We start from the raw sequence: 15,184 nt of genomic DNA on the forward strand, positions 1-15,184 counted from the left end.
GCTCACTGCAACCTCCACCTCCTTGGCCCCAGCAATTCTCCTGCCTCAGTCTCCTGAGTAGCTGGGCCTACAGGTGTGTGCCACCACACCTGGATAATTTTTGTATTTTTTGTAGAGGGATTTTCATCATGTCACCTATGCTGGTCTCGAACTCCCAGACTCAAGCCATCTGCCTGCCTCAGCCTCCCAAAGTTTTGGGATTGCAGGCATGAGCCACTGCACCTGGCTTACTCATTTCAATATTATATAATAATTGAATATTTTGAAAATGTAATTATAATAATTTAATGTGATTATTCTTACATTGGTTATTTTATTTTCAACTTTTTTTATTAATGTGCACCAACTAGACTGCTTTTTACTCCAGCAATTTAAATGTTTACCTTCATTTTGTCACAGGCTTTCTGAATAATTTGTCAGATTTCTATCCAGTGGCAAATTAGTCCAGTCCAAAGTCCAGATCTTTTTTATTATCTTTTTGTTACTACTTTCAAACTTCAGAATTCAAAATAGTTCTTTAGATTTATTATTAAAGTAACAGGATTTTTGTTCTTGGACAATCAAACTTAACCTCACATCTGATTTCTTTTCCCTCTACTGTTAGAAAATAATCAAGCATACCTATTTTGTTTTTAGGATTGAAGGCTCATGTAAGTGGATGAAGATTTTTACATTTTTAACTGGGTTTATATATTTTAAAGTACTTCACATCCTTTGCCTCTTTATTATCTAGTGTTGGAATTTATAGGTTTTTTGCATTTTAATAATGACTTTAGTTTGCTTTACAGGATTGAACTTAGTTTGGTTATACAGCTATAGCCTGACTATATCTGTAGCTTAAGTTAAAAAAAAAATCATTGCTAAAAAGTCAAGCTAACACGTAACTGAGAGAGGTGAAGTGCGTTTTTTTTCTCTTAGTGAGAGTCTTTAATGAATAAGAATAAAACACATTTCAAAACAGAGCAGCTTGAGCTGAAACAATATCCCTGTCAGCACGGTGGCTGTCTGGTTGTGCTTGAAATTTCCAGTGAAGTCCTAAGACTTTTTTATTCTTGAGGCATGAAAAATACTTTAAAATTTGAAGATCTTTCCATAGAAACATTTTTAGGGATGTCATCTTCAGGGTCCCTTACAGTAAAAGAAGAAGTTAAGTGTAGAATGCAGTTAATACATTTCATACCTCTGTGAATTGGTGCTACTAGTACCAATTAATATGTAAGTTCCGTAAGAGCAGAGAACATACCTGTTTTGCATACCCCGAGATTCAATAAATAGTAGTTGCCCAGTTATTTTGTAAATGATATCTTGTTTGGTAGTCAATGATTTTGATTTTTAGATATATTTTTCTCTCTGAATTTTTAGGTTCCACACAGTAGGACTGAAGGTTTAAAGCCAAGGGAGAGGATTTCAGATGACATCATTATTTATGATGTTACTGATGATAATGCAGATGAAGAAAATATCCCAGTTATTCCAGAAACTAATGAGGATGTTATATCTGATCCCTCCAAGTAAGGAGTTTGTGAGATAAAATGTATGAAAATATTGATTACTTTTCTTATTACAGAGCAAAATTCAAAACTACTTTGTTCTTTGAAAAACTAATAATCTTTCTCACATTTGGATTATTAAACTTAATAATTAAGCTAAATTATTCAACCAGATAAAGCCTCACCTCCTTTTCCTCTCAAAGGAGGTAATACTGAAAACTAATTGATTTTTAATTTTTATTTTGGAGTTAAGCACTTCTCATTCAATCTTTGTGGTCTTCTATACTATAAAGTACCAATATTGTGATTAAGCTGCTCGCTCAAGAAATTTAAGCCTTTCAGTATGTGGTATGGGGAGAGAGTTTCCATTTAGAATGAATGGATAGTATGAACTTATTAAATTTGAAAATGTAATAGGTTCCTTCTTTTATTGCTGATTTAGCTGTAGCCAGTACCCTGATATTGTCATTGTTGAAGATGACAATGAAGATGAGTATGCACCTGTCATTCAGAGTGGAGAGCAGAGTGAACCAGCCGGAGAATCCCTAAGTTCAGGCAGTGATGGCAGCAGCCCTCTCATGTCTAGTGCTGTCCAGCTAAATGGCTCATCCAGTCTGACCTCAGAAGATCCAGTGACTATGATGGATTCCATTTTGAACGATAACATCAATCTTTTGGGAAAGTGAGTGCTCATCTAGATGTTGTCTAAAATTACTTGCTTTCTTTGTTCACTTCACATGTTCTATTTCTCTTTGAGTAATCCTCCTTTCAGATGATGAACGCACATAGTCCACCTTTCTCTGTTTTGGTCACTGTTGAGTTCTGTAATGAATGGGATTTAATCATCCCAAGAGTAGTCTTGGTATTTTCCTGGTAGTTTCTCAGATTCCTTTGATGATGTACTTCCTTTGAGTGTACATACAGTGTTTGTGATTATATATATTTGTGTATCCAAACTACAGAATAATGTAATTTCTAGTAAGGGATTTATAACAAAGAAAACTTAGTATTTAGTAATAATCAGTAATGAGATTAAACATTTTATAATAGTATAGAGGAAAAAGGTAAATCAGACTGTTTCTGCAGGGTGTGTTTTTCTGTAAATACTAAAGTTTTCTGTAAAGGCTATGAATTTTCAGTTAACCAGATTTTCAGGAATTCCTACTTTAGAATAAGACCTCTTAATATTAAGAACTGGTAAGGATGCAGCAGCTGCTAGAAATATCTTGCCTAGCCAAGTTGTAATGGTGATTTTTAAACATAAAAACAAAGATATCTAATATTTGATTAAAAAATTTTTTTTTCCTTAGGGTTGAGCTGTTGGATTATCTTGACAGTATTGATTGCAGTTTAGAGGACTTCCAGGCCATGCTATCAGGAAGACAATTTAGCATAGACCCAGATCTCCTGGTTGATGTAGGTACTTTGGGTAATCTTTGCTATACTGGTAGTTTGTGTGTTTATGTATATTATTTAAAAACCAGTACGTCATCTTGTTTTGTATTCTACAGGTTGTTTTTGCATTTTCTTTTTTTAAATTAATGATTTTGTTTATCAGAAAGAATGAAAAAATAGGTTTGGGACATTGAAGGAGTGTGATTACCACCTGCCTTAGAGTAGCAATTGAGCTAATCTCCCTGTGAGAACATATCAGATCTTTTCAGCAGTACTGTTAAGTTCATGCCTTGTCTGGACTTGTTGCTGTTTTATGTTGCTCTAGAATGAATTGTCAGTAAACAGAAATTTGTGGAAATTAGTAATAGAGGTACATAGCCAGGAAATAGCATGGAGACACCTTTTAATACTTTGAGGATTAACATTTTTTACTCAAATATATTTTAATATATTTGCCTTATTTTTTACATTTTTATATTTTGAGTCACAAGGTTCCCCTGCTGCAATCCCCACCACCATCCCTATGAAGTTGACCTCAATATTGACTGGACTGAGAATTCTTATCTACCGTTTCTGCCACTAACCACCTTTCTTACTCTGTTCTCTCTTGTTCCTGCTATTCCTCCCTTCTTTATCTAAAGCTTGCTACATGGTCTGGTCGCGCTCAGATGAATCTTGTTCTGTCTCCTATTTCCATTTTCTGTTGTGAACAGTTTTCTCTCTTTATCCTGGAAAATTTTATTGTCTTTTTTCTGTGTTTCTTGCCTTACATTGCAGCTTCTCTTACCCTTTTAAAAGCCTCTCAGGCTAAACAAGAGTTAGTTCTTTCTGCTCTTCAATCTTATTTCAAGTTCATTAATTTACTGCATTACTCCTTTGCTTCTCACCAGTCCTTGTCAATGGCCCAAGGACTTATTCTTACTAAATCATTAGCACCTCACAAAGTGGATTTTACTTTCTTTGAAGATTTCTTTTCCATTTTGACCTGTGTTTCTATCTTATGAATACGTGTTAATTTGAATTTTGCATCCATGTTGATGACCTACTTCAACTTAGCGGTAACCTGACAGTGTTTTTTGATCCTATCAGCCCTTCTCCCCTCTTTAGATCCAGAGACCTTTCAAAATATTTTTCCTTTAGATCACCAAGAACAAAATAAAATTCCATAATTCTGGCCATGTTCAAATCCTTACAGTCTTCAGCTAGGTCATTTTAATTCAACTTTAAAACATTTGCCACATTTATTTGCCCTAAAGACCTTATCCAGTCAACAACCCCTTATTCACAGAGAATAATTAACTATACTCTCATTCTCTCATAAGTAATGACTCTGTTTCCAATCTTGTATTCTTTCTTAGAAGTAATTCCTTAAACCAGTTTGTACCCCATCCTTTGCCTCTGTATTTGTCTCCTCTATCCTTGATCTTTCCTGTCTGCCTTCAGTAGAGATCTACTCCATCTTAAAAAAACAACCATTTTGACATCTTGCTTTGTTCATTTACCATTCTGCTTCTCTAACTCCTTTACTACAAAACTTTAGAAATGAGCGGCTATATTTACCTCTTTTTTACTCTATTTTGTCTAAAGCTTTGTATTGTGTTGCTTATTAACTCTAACAATGCACTGCCTGTGTTGTCTTGGTTTTTTCCATTGTGAGTACGCTGTGTGTGATTTTTCTTTTCTTTTTGCTGTATTAGTCCATTGGGCTAGTGGAAAGTTTGTTTTGAATTGGACAAATTTGGGTTCTGTTATTGGCTTATGTTACTTACTAGCTATGTTACTAACCTTGGAAAAGTTATTCCCTCTTGCCTAGTTTCTCCATCTGTTAAATGTTGCTAATGTCTAACATGAAGGGCTGTTGGCAAGAATTAGAAATAATTAACACTATTATTAACATTATTGGGTATTCTGTACAATAGAAATTTTATTGTTAATTTTAGAGGTGCTGTACTTTTTTGTTCTCTCCCTGTCTCCCTAATCTTCTCTGTTTTATCTAAGAGCTTTTCTTTTTTCTACTATCTTCTACTTAAGGGCATCCCCTAATGCACCCAATCTTTCAGCCTCTTTTATTTTTTCTCTCTCTCTTCTTTTTCCATTCTTCCTCTGTGAAGAGATTTTGGCTTGTAAGATTGCTTTCAAATGTGTATATCCAGCTCTTAACATTTTTCTAAAGTAAACTTGACTTGAATTCTAATTCCGTGACTTTGGGATCATCAGTTAGCTCTTAAGATTATTTGATTTAACAACAAACTTCTTTATTCTCTGTATTAGCTACATTTTACAGCTTTCTCATTTTCTGTAGTGGTATTAGACTTCTATTTACTTAGGAGGATAGTTATCACAGAATCACCTTGAATTCTCTTTCTCTCATCATTCACTAAGTCCTGTTTTCTAAAATAGCATTCACAAACCATCCCTATATTCAGTTTTCACTGTTGCTTTTCTCATCCAAGACCCTCATTATTTTATCCTTGAATTATGCTGTATTGTCATAAATAGAAAGTCCACCTATGCTACTTTGTTCTCTGAGATGACAAAAATGGTAAGAATGTGAATAAGTGTGCTGAAAAGTTTACGGCTTCTCTCTGAAGATTTCAGAACCAGTACTGGTAACCCAGAGTGGGGTCACAGCAGGAGAGGCCTGGCCTTAGAATTCAACCAGCTGTGTCAGCTTATATATGATCTACTTTTTCTACCATTTGTCTCCTGGGAATACATGTAGGATATCCCTGAGTTAGTGGGCAGGGGTTGTTGGGCAAAGAGGAGAATAGAGGAGCTTACAGTGCTGGTCCTCCTCAGATGCCACTCTCTGTAGGGACAAAATTTGGGTTAGGCTTCTTAGGGAGTAATAAACTAAACTGGCAGAGATTGATTATCGTGAGTCACTATCTACTCTCAGGGATCTGAGCTTTCTTCCTTTTCTGAGGTTAGTAGTTGGTAAGAAAGGAGAAGGAAATGAAAAGGCAAAGCCAGGGAATTTTATAGGACTACCGTGAATGTGGAACTTTAAAGAGGGGAATCAGTGTCTAGAGAGAATGGAGGAAGAATCTGCCTGTGGCTTTTTTGCACCTCATTCTATCCTGTGAACCATTTGGTGTGTTCCTTCTCATAAAAGGTTGACTCAGTGAGTGCATTTCATGATTCAGGCCATTCCCAAGGCTCTTATTGCTGACAGGATGTGGCCTCTACTTTTCGAACCTATGTATATAACTTACTCAACTTAGAACTTCTGTGTTATTTCTATTTCTGGAACATATCCTACCGCTATGTTATACCCATGTGTTCTTTGTTGATGCCACTAGTGTTATACCCATGTGTTCTTCCCCTCATCTTCTCCTTTCCAAGTTCTAACCTAATACTCTCCAGGTACTGATAATGTATCACATAGTTTTATCAGCCCTTTTGTTTCATTATGTATGTTTCTGTGTGCACTTTCCTCCCTTCCCATTCTCTTAACTCCTTAGTGCTTTTGAGCGCCACCGTCTTCTGTTAAAATACTGGATTATATCTGAACATGTGTTGCTGTTCGATGTTGGTCTTACCTTGTCCTTTAGATTGTAAGCTCCAAGAGAGCAGGATTGGTGTCTTTATGATGTCAGTTATTTCTTAAAGATACTCAGTAAATTTCTATGGAATTAATGACTTTAAAGCTTATGACTTATAGTTACATCTGTGAACTGGCTGGACTGAGGAGTGCAGCAAGCAGTGATCTTAGCACTTACAACTTTCCTTGTGAGGTGTAGTGAAAAGAACCACAAGTAGATATGCCATTTGTCAGAGGGCTTCACTTGAGGCATAGTTTAGGAGCCACTCTCATAGACCAGATTCTGTAAATTTTTTACCTAACCAGGTATTCAGTGAAGGCTCAGTGTCAGGGCAGAGGTCTCAACCCTGCACACCACTTAAGGCCAAAGACATTTAGAGAAAAAAAATAAAGGAAATGAAATTGAATGATAAATAATGAAGAAGGGAGGAGGTGAAAACCACTATTTGTCTCAAGTGATTTACCCCAATGTTTTTTAGAGAAATTCTTACAACATGAAATTTTATCTAATGCATGGGCTAGCTTGTTCTGCTTTTGTTTGTTTTTCTTTCTGCTTTTCTCTTTCAAACTTGTTTAACTGTATAGAAGCTTCCTAGTGCAGGGGCTACATCTCTTCACCCAACATGGCTGTATAAAAATTTTGAACACACAATTATTTTTAATTATTTTTTAAACTTATCGTCTTTCTTGTTTGGTCTTTCAGCTTTTCACTAGTTCTGTGCAGATGAATCCCACAGATTACATCAATAATACAAAAGTAAGTTTTAATTCATGTTGCTCAGGACCCATAGCTATAAAAATCTACAAAAACGTCCTAATAAGTAGAGAGCAATGTCACTCCCAGCCACAGAAAGCATTTTATATTCTTACCCAGTATGTGTGATCAAGATAATAAAATTCTAGTTGAAAAATTAGCTTTCGGTTATGTGGTGAACTATTACCCACTTTTGGCACTTGTGGGGTTAACTACCAGTATGAAATTAACTTCTTTTGGTGCTGGGAGATCACCTGACTAAACTTGGTATATTGAAACAAATAACTAAAATATGATTTCTTCATGTTTTATGGGCAGCATTTTACATTCTTATTTTTTCTATTCTCAACTTTTTTATTAAAAAGTTATAGTACCCATATGAGTTCTATCATTAGCATACAGTAAAAATTCAGGAATTCTTATTTATTGCAGAAAAGGGAAGTTGAAACGTATGGATTTTTTACTTTTTTTAAGTAATAAGGATTTTTTTTTTTTAACATGTAGGAACTGCACTTGGGCTTAGCAAATGTTGACAAGAGATTCTGTGGAACTTGTTATTAATGAGTACTAAGGACAATTTGAAGTTATTAGAGCAGGTGTTTATATATCATTGTATTTTATATAACTTACTGTTATGAATAGGCATACACTCCCTTTATCTTTTATTTGTACCAACTTGTTTAGTAAGCCTTGTTAAAGGTAAATCAAGTCCAAATTCCAGATTAGTGAAGCCAGAATTTTATTTTGATTCTTTTATTTTATAGTCCAAAAATGAGCACATCTCAAATAAATATAAGTGATTAGGGTGAGGGGTGGAATTTATATGATTATTGTCATGTGTAAGCCTGACCAGTCTTTCTATATTTTCAAAGTTACATTATGGATAACTTAGAGCTTAAAAAATTTATGAATTTGTGAAGTAGGAAGTTGATTATACATTCAGTATTCAGATAATTTATATTGGAGGTTGGCATACTTTCTCCATAAAGGGGCAGCTAGTAAATACTTTTGATTTTTCAGGCCATATGTTCTCTGTCATAACTATGCAGTTCTGCAATTGTAGTGTGAAAGCAGATACAGACAATATGTAAAAGAATGTGTGGCTGTGTTGCAAAAAAACTTCATTTACAGATAGGCAGCATGCTGAATTTGGCATGTGGACCGTAAGTTTACCTGGATTTATAAGATTTTGTGTAACATGCTCTGTGTTTCAGTAAATACATTACTGAATGTTATTCTCATGGACTGTTTAAGTTGAATGGACCCATATCATTTGTTCATTTAGTGAATGTGCTTTGTTGTTTATTTGCGACTGGACATTGAGTCATTCTTTATTTGTGGATCATCTTCTTATTCCTGAAACCAAGACCTTGATTATAGTTTTCAAAAACTATAAGCAGTTAAGCAACAAATTGCATTTTTCTCTACAATGCTGTAGAAAAATTACATTTGAGAGTGACTTTTCATTATAGTTCTGAATCTAGATTTTAATGTTTTCAAATAATTGGCACATCAGCTGTCCTTCCCTTGCTCATGACAGGTATTACATAACATGGATTACAACACTTTCCTAATAAATCAGATGCCTTATACTCCTCAGTACAGCAATCTTAATTGGCCACTATGAATAAGAATTTGCATGGGAAATGAAATCTCATTCAGTATGATATTGGCTATGGGTTTGTCATAAATAGCTCTTACTATTGTGAAATATGTTCCATCAATACCTAGTTTATTGGGTGTTTTTAGCATGAAAGAGTGTTGAATTTTATTAAAGGCTTTTCTGCATCTGTTGAGATAATCATGTGGTTTTTGTCACTGGTTCTGTTTATGTGATGGATTACGTTTATTGATATGCGTATGTTGAACCAGCCTGGTATCCCAGGGATGAAGCCGACTTGATGGTGATAGATAAGCTTTATGATGGATTCAGTTTGCCAGTATTTTATTGAGGATTTTCGCATTGATGTTTATCAGGGATATTGGCCTGAAATTTTCTTTTTTTGTTGTGTCTCTGCCAGGTTTTGGTATCAGGATGACGCTGGCCTCATAAAATGAGTTAGGGAGGAGTCCCTCTTTTTCTATTGTTTGGAATAGTTTCAGAAGGAATGGTACCGCTCCTCTTTGTACCTCTGGTAGAATTCGGCTGTGAATCCGTCTGGTCCTGGCTTTTTTTGGTTGGTAGGCTATTAATTACTGCCTCAATTTCAGAACTTGTTATTGGTCTATTCAGAGATTCGACTTCTTCCTGGTTTAGTCTTGGGAGGGTGTATGTGTCCAGGAATTTATCCATTTCTTCTAGATTTTCTAGTTTATTCGTGTAGAGGTGTTTATAGTATTCTCTGATGGTAGTTTGTATTTCTGTGGGATCAGTGGTGATATCCCCTTTATCATTTTTTATGGTGTCTATTTGAAATCCATTTGTTATTGGGTTCTCATGTTTTAGAATAACAGTGACATCTTTGGAAAATACCTATTTTAGGAAGCTTAAAAATAAAGATGGTATTATTTCATTAATGTTTATGTATTTATTGCGAATGCTAAGTGATGAAATATTTTTATGTACACTTTTGGAGAGCTTTCGTAGTTTTTATTATATCTTGAAGCCCTTATTTTCTCTTAAATCCTAAAACTTACACAGCTTCATTTTATGTTAAATATCAGGGGAATTACTGAAATTAGTTTACAGTTGGTTACACCATATATATTTAGCCAGCATGTAGATCTGGGACTTGCAGATGTCTGGGACTTACAGGAAAAATTAAGAACCTCTGCACCTCAGAGTTTGAACATCATTGAAAGGAGCACTGAAGAAATTAACAACGGTAAAGATATAATTTCCCTACCACAATCAGATGTGAGGAGAGAAGAAAGTGGTTCAAAGAAGCAATTTAAATGACAGAAAAGAACTGACAGAGCTACAGAAAGGACAAGAAGAAACACCACCTCAACTTTGAGGCTTCTAAATAGTGATAAATAGTTTTAAGGATGTCATTATGTCATCCTGAGCTACTCTAAATATGTTCACTTATGCTAAATATTCTGTTTATGAGTGAAATGTATAATACATTTTTTAAATCAAAACTACTTAAAATGAATTTAATTGCTTAGTTAATTATCTCTCAATTAACATTTTGAAACCAGTCGTCTTTGATTCGTTCTGATCTTTTACTCATGACAAATTCTATCTGTTCTGCTGTTGAAATCCCCCTTCATTTGATACTTAATGTAGAACATCTTAATTCAGGTTCTTTGTTTTATCCCCTCAGTGACAGCAATAGTTCCTTAACCAGTCTTGTTATCTCTACTCAGATCTCTCTCTGTAGCCCATTTTTCCTGATGTTTCCCCATCTCATATATTTCAGATAATATACCAGTATTTACATATTGTATCAATTTTTCATTTTTTTCAGAAACATAAAATATGAAACAAGTACTTATATATATATTTTTTTTCTTTTAGTCTGAGAATAAAGGATTAGAAACTACCAAGAACAATGTAGTTCAGCCAGTTTCGGAAGAGGGAAGAAAATCTAAATCCAAACCAGGTAGGTATAAATATAGTATTCAGTCTCTGTAGGTTTTTTTAATCCTATGTAGAAACAAGTGCAAGCCAAGGGTAGTCTTAACAATTGAATATGCTGGCTTTAGTTCTGTGAATAGTGTTTCGAGGTTCTAGTATATGGAGAAAGTTGAATTGGTGAGGTAACAATTCTTTAAGTTTTTTTTTTTTTTTTTCCTATTTAACTTTAGGAAACTAAAGACCCCTCATTTCTTAATTGTCGAATAAGAACTATTGACTTGCACATTTTAAACTTTATTGACATAGTGCATCATGTCATTTCTTGTTTGGGTATATGAGAGTAGTAATTGCCTATGTGTGCATCTCTGTTTTCATTTTTTTCCCCTCAGCTTGAACTCGGTATAAGCTGGTGATAAAAGAGTGTTTTTCTGATCTTTATAGATAAGCAGCTTATCCAGTACACTGCCTTCCCACTTCTTGCATTCCTCGATGGGAACCCTGCTTCTTCTGTTGAACAGGCGAGTACAACAGCGTCATCAGAAGTTTTGTCCTCTGTAGATAAACCCATAGAAGTTGATGAGCTTCTGGATAGCAGCCTAGACCCAGAACCAACCCAAAGTAAGCTTGTTCGCCTGGAGCCATTGACTGAAGCTGAAGCTAGTGAAGCTACACTGTTTTATTTATGTGAACTTGCTCCTGCACCTCTGGATAGTGATATGCCACTTTTAGATAGCTAAATCCCCAGGAAGTGGACTTTACATGTATATATTCATCAAAATGATGAACTATTTATTTTAAAGTATCATTTGGTACTTTTTTTGTAAATTGCTTTGTTTTGTTTAATCAGATACTGTGGAATAAAAGCACCTTTTGCTTTTCTCACTAACCACACACTCTCGCAGAGCTTTCAGATGTTACTCAGCTGCATAGTTACACAGATTTAATGCACATTATTGGCGTACCTTTAAGTTGGATTCAAATGGCCATTTTTCTCCAATTTTGGTAAATTGGATTTCTTTATTTTTACAAATACGACCATGAACCTCAGTTAAATTTTTGTTTGTTTTCCTGTTTGATGCTGTCTATTTGCATTGAGTGTAAGTCATTTGAACTAATGGTATAACTCCTAAAGCTTTCTCTGCTCCAGTTATTTTTATTAAATATTTTTCACTTGGCTTATTTTTAAAACTGGGAACATAAAGTGCCTGTATCTTGTAAAACTTCATTTGTTTCTTTTGGTTCAGAGAAGTTCATTTATGTTCAAAGACGTTTATTCATGTTCAACAGGAAAGACAAAGTGTACATGAATGCTCACTGTCTGATAGGGTTCCAGGTCCATATATATAGAAAGATCGGGGGTGGGATGGGATGGATTCAGCCCCATCCAGTTAGTTGGACTAGTTTTAAAGGTTTTCTGGATTGTGTTTTTTTGAACCATACTGTTTAGTAAAATAAATACAATGAATGTTGAGTACTAGTGTCTGTTATGTGTCTTCTTTAGAGGTGACACTCACATGAAACAATTTTTTCTTCTCATAGGAAGCAGTAGCTTTAAACTGTCTGTGATTCATTATTCTCAATATGAATCATACTAAGATATTTGTGCCTCATCTTGAAAATATATATTGCAACAAGGGAGAAATATAATCTCTAAAGTTAATGTATTTTAAAGTTCTTTGTTTAAAAATTATACTGGGTTGCTTTCTATGTTTCTTATTAAAAAGTGAGAGAAGTATGCCTCTCATTGTCCCAAATAGGATAAGAATATTGTCACTGGATGTCTGGAGAGAAGATAAGAGAAATAGTCAAATCACCTCTTTCCTTTGAAACAGTTGCCCAAGAGAATTATAGAGACCTAATGCAAGGCCAGGGCACTTAATCATGTGAAGAATTTCACCTTTGGGCAAAGGGCTGAAAGCAGTACAATTAATATTGTATAGGGCTATCTAATGAGGAGTTTCAAGGCAGGTTTTCCTATTGGCCATATTCTGTCAGTGTCTTAGAATTTCTTTTATTATAATGTAAAGATTCAAAGTAAGGGCTAGCACAGAAGAATAGGAAAATTCCCTTAGGAAAGTTTTAGTTAGATCCTAAAATACTTGGCTCTGATGGTGGGATCTTGGTGAATTAATTCAAGACCCTACAACAGTGCTCTGCATGAGCTGAAGAGGTTATGTTTCTAAGGGTGATAAGAAGAGTTTAGAAACAGAGTTTAGGAACAGAGGAGAAAACCTCAAAAGACTTTTCTTCATTCCTTTCTCATTGTGAAATACAATCAAGTTTCTTCTTCTTGGGGGCATTTTGGAGCTCTAGAAGCACTTAAAAAATAATTTTGAAAAACTTGATTATGACCCTGGTACTTTTAAAGTTGACATTTAAGATTTTTCATCTTAAGTTTAAATAGTTGGAAGGAATTTAGGATATAGTTAATATTGCTGTTTTAAAACATAATTGTTACATGTTCCTTTAACATTTACCTAAAGGAATTTGAATGCCATAGTGATTTGATCTCTATCATCCACTCTACTTCCTCCAAACAATTTTTTTTTTTTGAGACAGAGTTTCACTCTGTCACTCAGGATAGAGAGCAGTGGCGTGATCTCGGCTCACTGCAACCTCCACCTCCCAGATTCAAGCGATTCTCTTGCCTCAACCTCCTGAGTAGCTGGGACTACAGTCATGTGCCAACACACCTGGCTAATTTTTTATTTTTAGTAGAGATGGGGTTTCACCGTGTTGGCCAGGCCCGTCTTGAACTCCTGACCTCAGGTGATCCGCCTGCCTCGGCCTCCCAAAGTGCCAGGATTACGGGCATGAGCCACCATGCCCGGCTTCCTCCAAAGAATTTTATCCTGCTTTTTTATGTTTGAAAGTTAGACAATGACGATCTTTCGTGACACCTCTTTACATCTAGATTTGAGATTGTTTCCTATAACTGTAAGATTCTAGGCATTTAAAAACTTTCTCTCCAATTTTATACTGTATAACTACACAGTGGATTAAAACCATATAAATATATATGGTAGAGACTTAACTGATTGCCAAACCGTTTCCTTTTCCTGTCATGTGGCTAGATTATTTCCACCACTGCAGATGGGGTAGCCATGTAACTGAGTTTTAATCAGTAAAACAGGAGAAGTGATGTGTAGCACTTCCAGTTCTGGTGGTGTAACTTCCCCCATGCATTCCTCCCACGCCATTTACCCCTCCACTGGCTTGATGCATAGTTGTATGTAGCTTTCAAATATACAATCAAGAAGGAAAAAAATGGCTTCTTGAATTACTGCTTAGAGGAGGGCCACCTGTCAGTCCTGGATAACCATTTTACACTTCAGGTGAGGGGTAACAAACCTTTTTTCTACCTGGGTCTTTGGGGGTTGATCTGTTATAGCTTGTAATGTTTACTACAATTATAGTCTAATTTTGATGATCTGTTAAACAAAAAGTTTTACCAAAAATGTATCTTATAGTGGGATAAACAGGTCTTCTGAGTTTTCTTAATAAAAGTTAGTACCAATTTTATTCCTATTTTTGTTTTCACTGATGGTTAAAATCCTGAAAATCTTTGTTTATAGTACAAAATGACAAGTAGATGAAAAAGCAATTTGTGTAGTACTGTTAATCTTTTCAACGCCTTTAGAATTATGTACCATAATTCTATCAACTGATGACTCAGTTGGATCATCTTTCAATTTTGTTGAAAGCAAAATATTAGAAACCAGCTAAATCACAAAAAAAGTTTAACTCAGTGTCATCTCTTTCTCACCAATATTTTTAAATGTCCCTTTACCAATTGTCTGGAGATTTTTTTCCAAAGTGCATTGGTAAGATTCAGAATGGATAAGAGGTATATCTTTGTTTTGTCAAGTATGAAAAGAATAATTTTTGTTTTGTTTTGTTTGAGACAAGAGTTTTGCTCTGTTGCCCAGATGGGGATTACAATGGCGCAATCTCAACTCACTGCAACCTCTCCCTCCCGGGTTCAAGCGATTCTCCTGCGCCCCGCACTTTGGGAGGTCCAGGAGGGATCACCTGAGGTCAGGAGTTCGAGACCAGCCTGGCCAACATGGTGAAACCCCGTCTCTACTAAAAAATACAAAAAATTAGCCGGTCATGGTGGCGAGCGCCTGTGGTCCCAGCTACTTGGGAGGCTGAGGCAGGAGAATGGCATGAACCCCAGGGGGCGGAGCCTGCAGTGAGCTGAGATTGCGCCACTGCACTCCAGCCTGGGCGACAGAGCCAGACTCTGTCCCCCCCCGCCAAAAAAAAAAGGATGATGCCTTGTCCTGAGGCATGAGGCACCGTTTCAGCCAGATCAGTTTTAGGAAAGAGTACACATAGGAATGAAAGATGTGGTTTCTTTAAAAAACAATCTAGCTTGTGTGTACCAGAGGAAGTCTGCCTGTACTATCTGGGAAACTAGTACCACAGGGTGAAGACAGTGTAGGGGGTACCCTCATTATCCCACTTCCAGCTTT

General features: G+C 35.6%; 1 protein-coding gene across 2 annotated transcripts in view; it reads left to right on the plus strand.

The window, feature by feature from the left end:
- Positions 1 to 12,177, plus strand: part of HSF2 (heat shock transcription factor 2) — a 33,460-nt gene extending 21,283 nt beyond the window's left edge. Inside the window, exons 8-13 of one of the 2 annotated variants that reach the window (XM_032157966.2) lie at positions 1,363 to 1,511; positions 1,933 to 2,172; positions 2,801 to 2,906; positions 7,133 to 7,186; positions 10,647 to 10,731; positions 11,148 to 12,177. In XM_032157966.2, coding sequence (XP_032013857.1) covers positions 1,363 to 1,511; positions 1,933 to 2,172; positions 2,801 to 2,906; positions 7,133 to 7,186; positions 10,647 to 10,731; positions 11,148 to 11,443 — 930 coding nt within the window. In that variant the 3' untranslated portion in view covers positions 11,444 to 12,177. The remainder of the gene's footprint in view (positions 1 to 1,362; positions 1,512 to 1,932; positions 2,173 to 2,800; positions 2,907 to 7,132; positions 7,187 to 10,646; positions 10,732 to 11,147) is intronic. The other variant, XM_032157973.2, reaches the window with a different exon arrangement.
- The last annotated feature ends 3,007 nt before the right edge of the window (positions 12,178 to 15,184 follow it).

This window comes from Hylobates moloch, unplaced genomic scaffold (genome assembly GCF_009828535.3).
Source record: "Hylobates moloch isolate HMO894 unplaced genomic scaffold, HMol_V3 SCAFFOLD_2, whole genome shotgun sequence".
Taxonomy (NCBI): Eukaryota; Metazoa; Chordata; class Mammalia; order Primates; family Hylobatidae; genus Hylobates; species Hylobates moloch.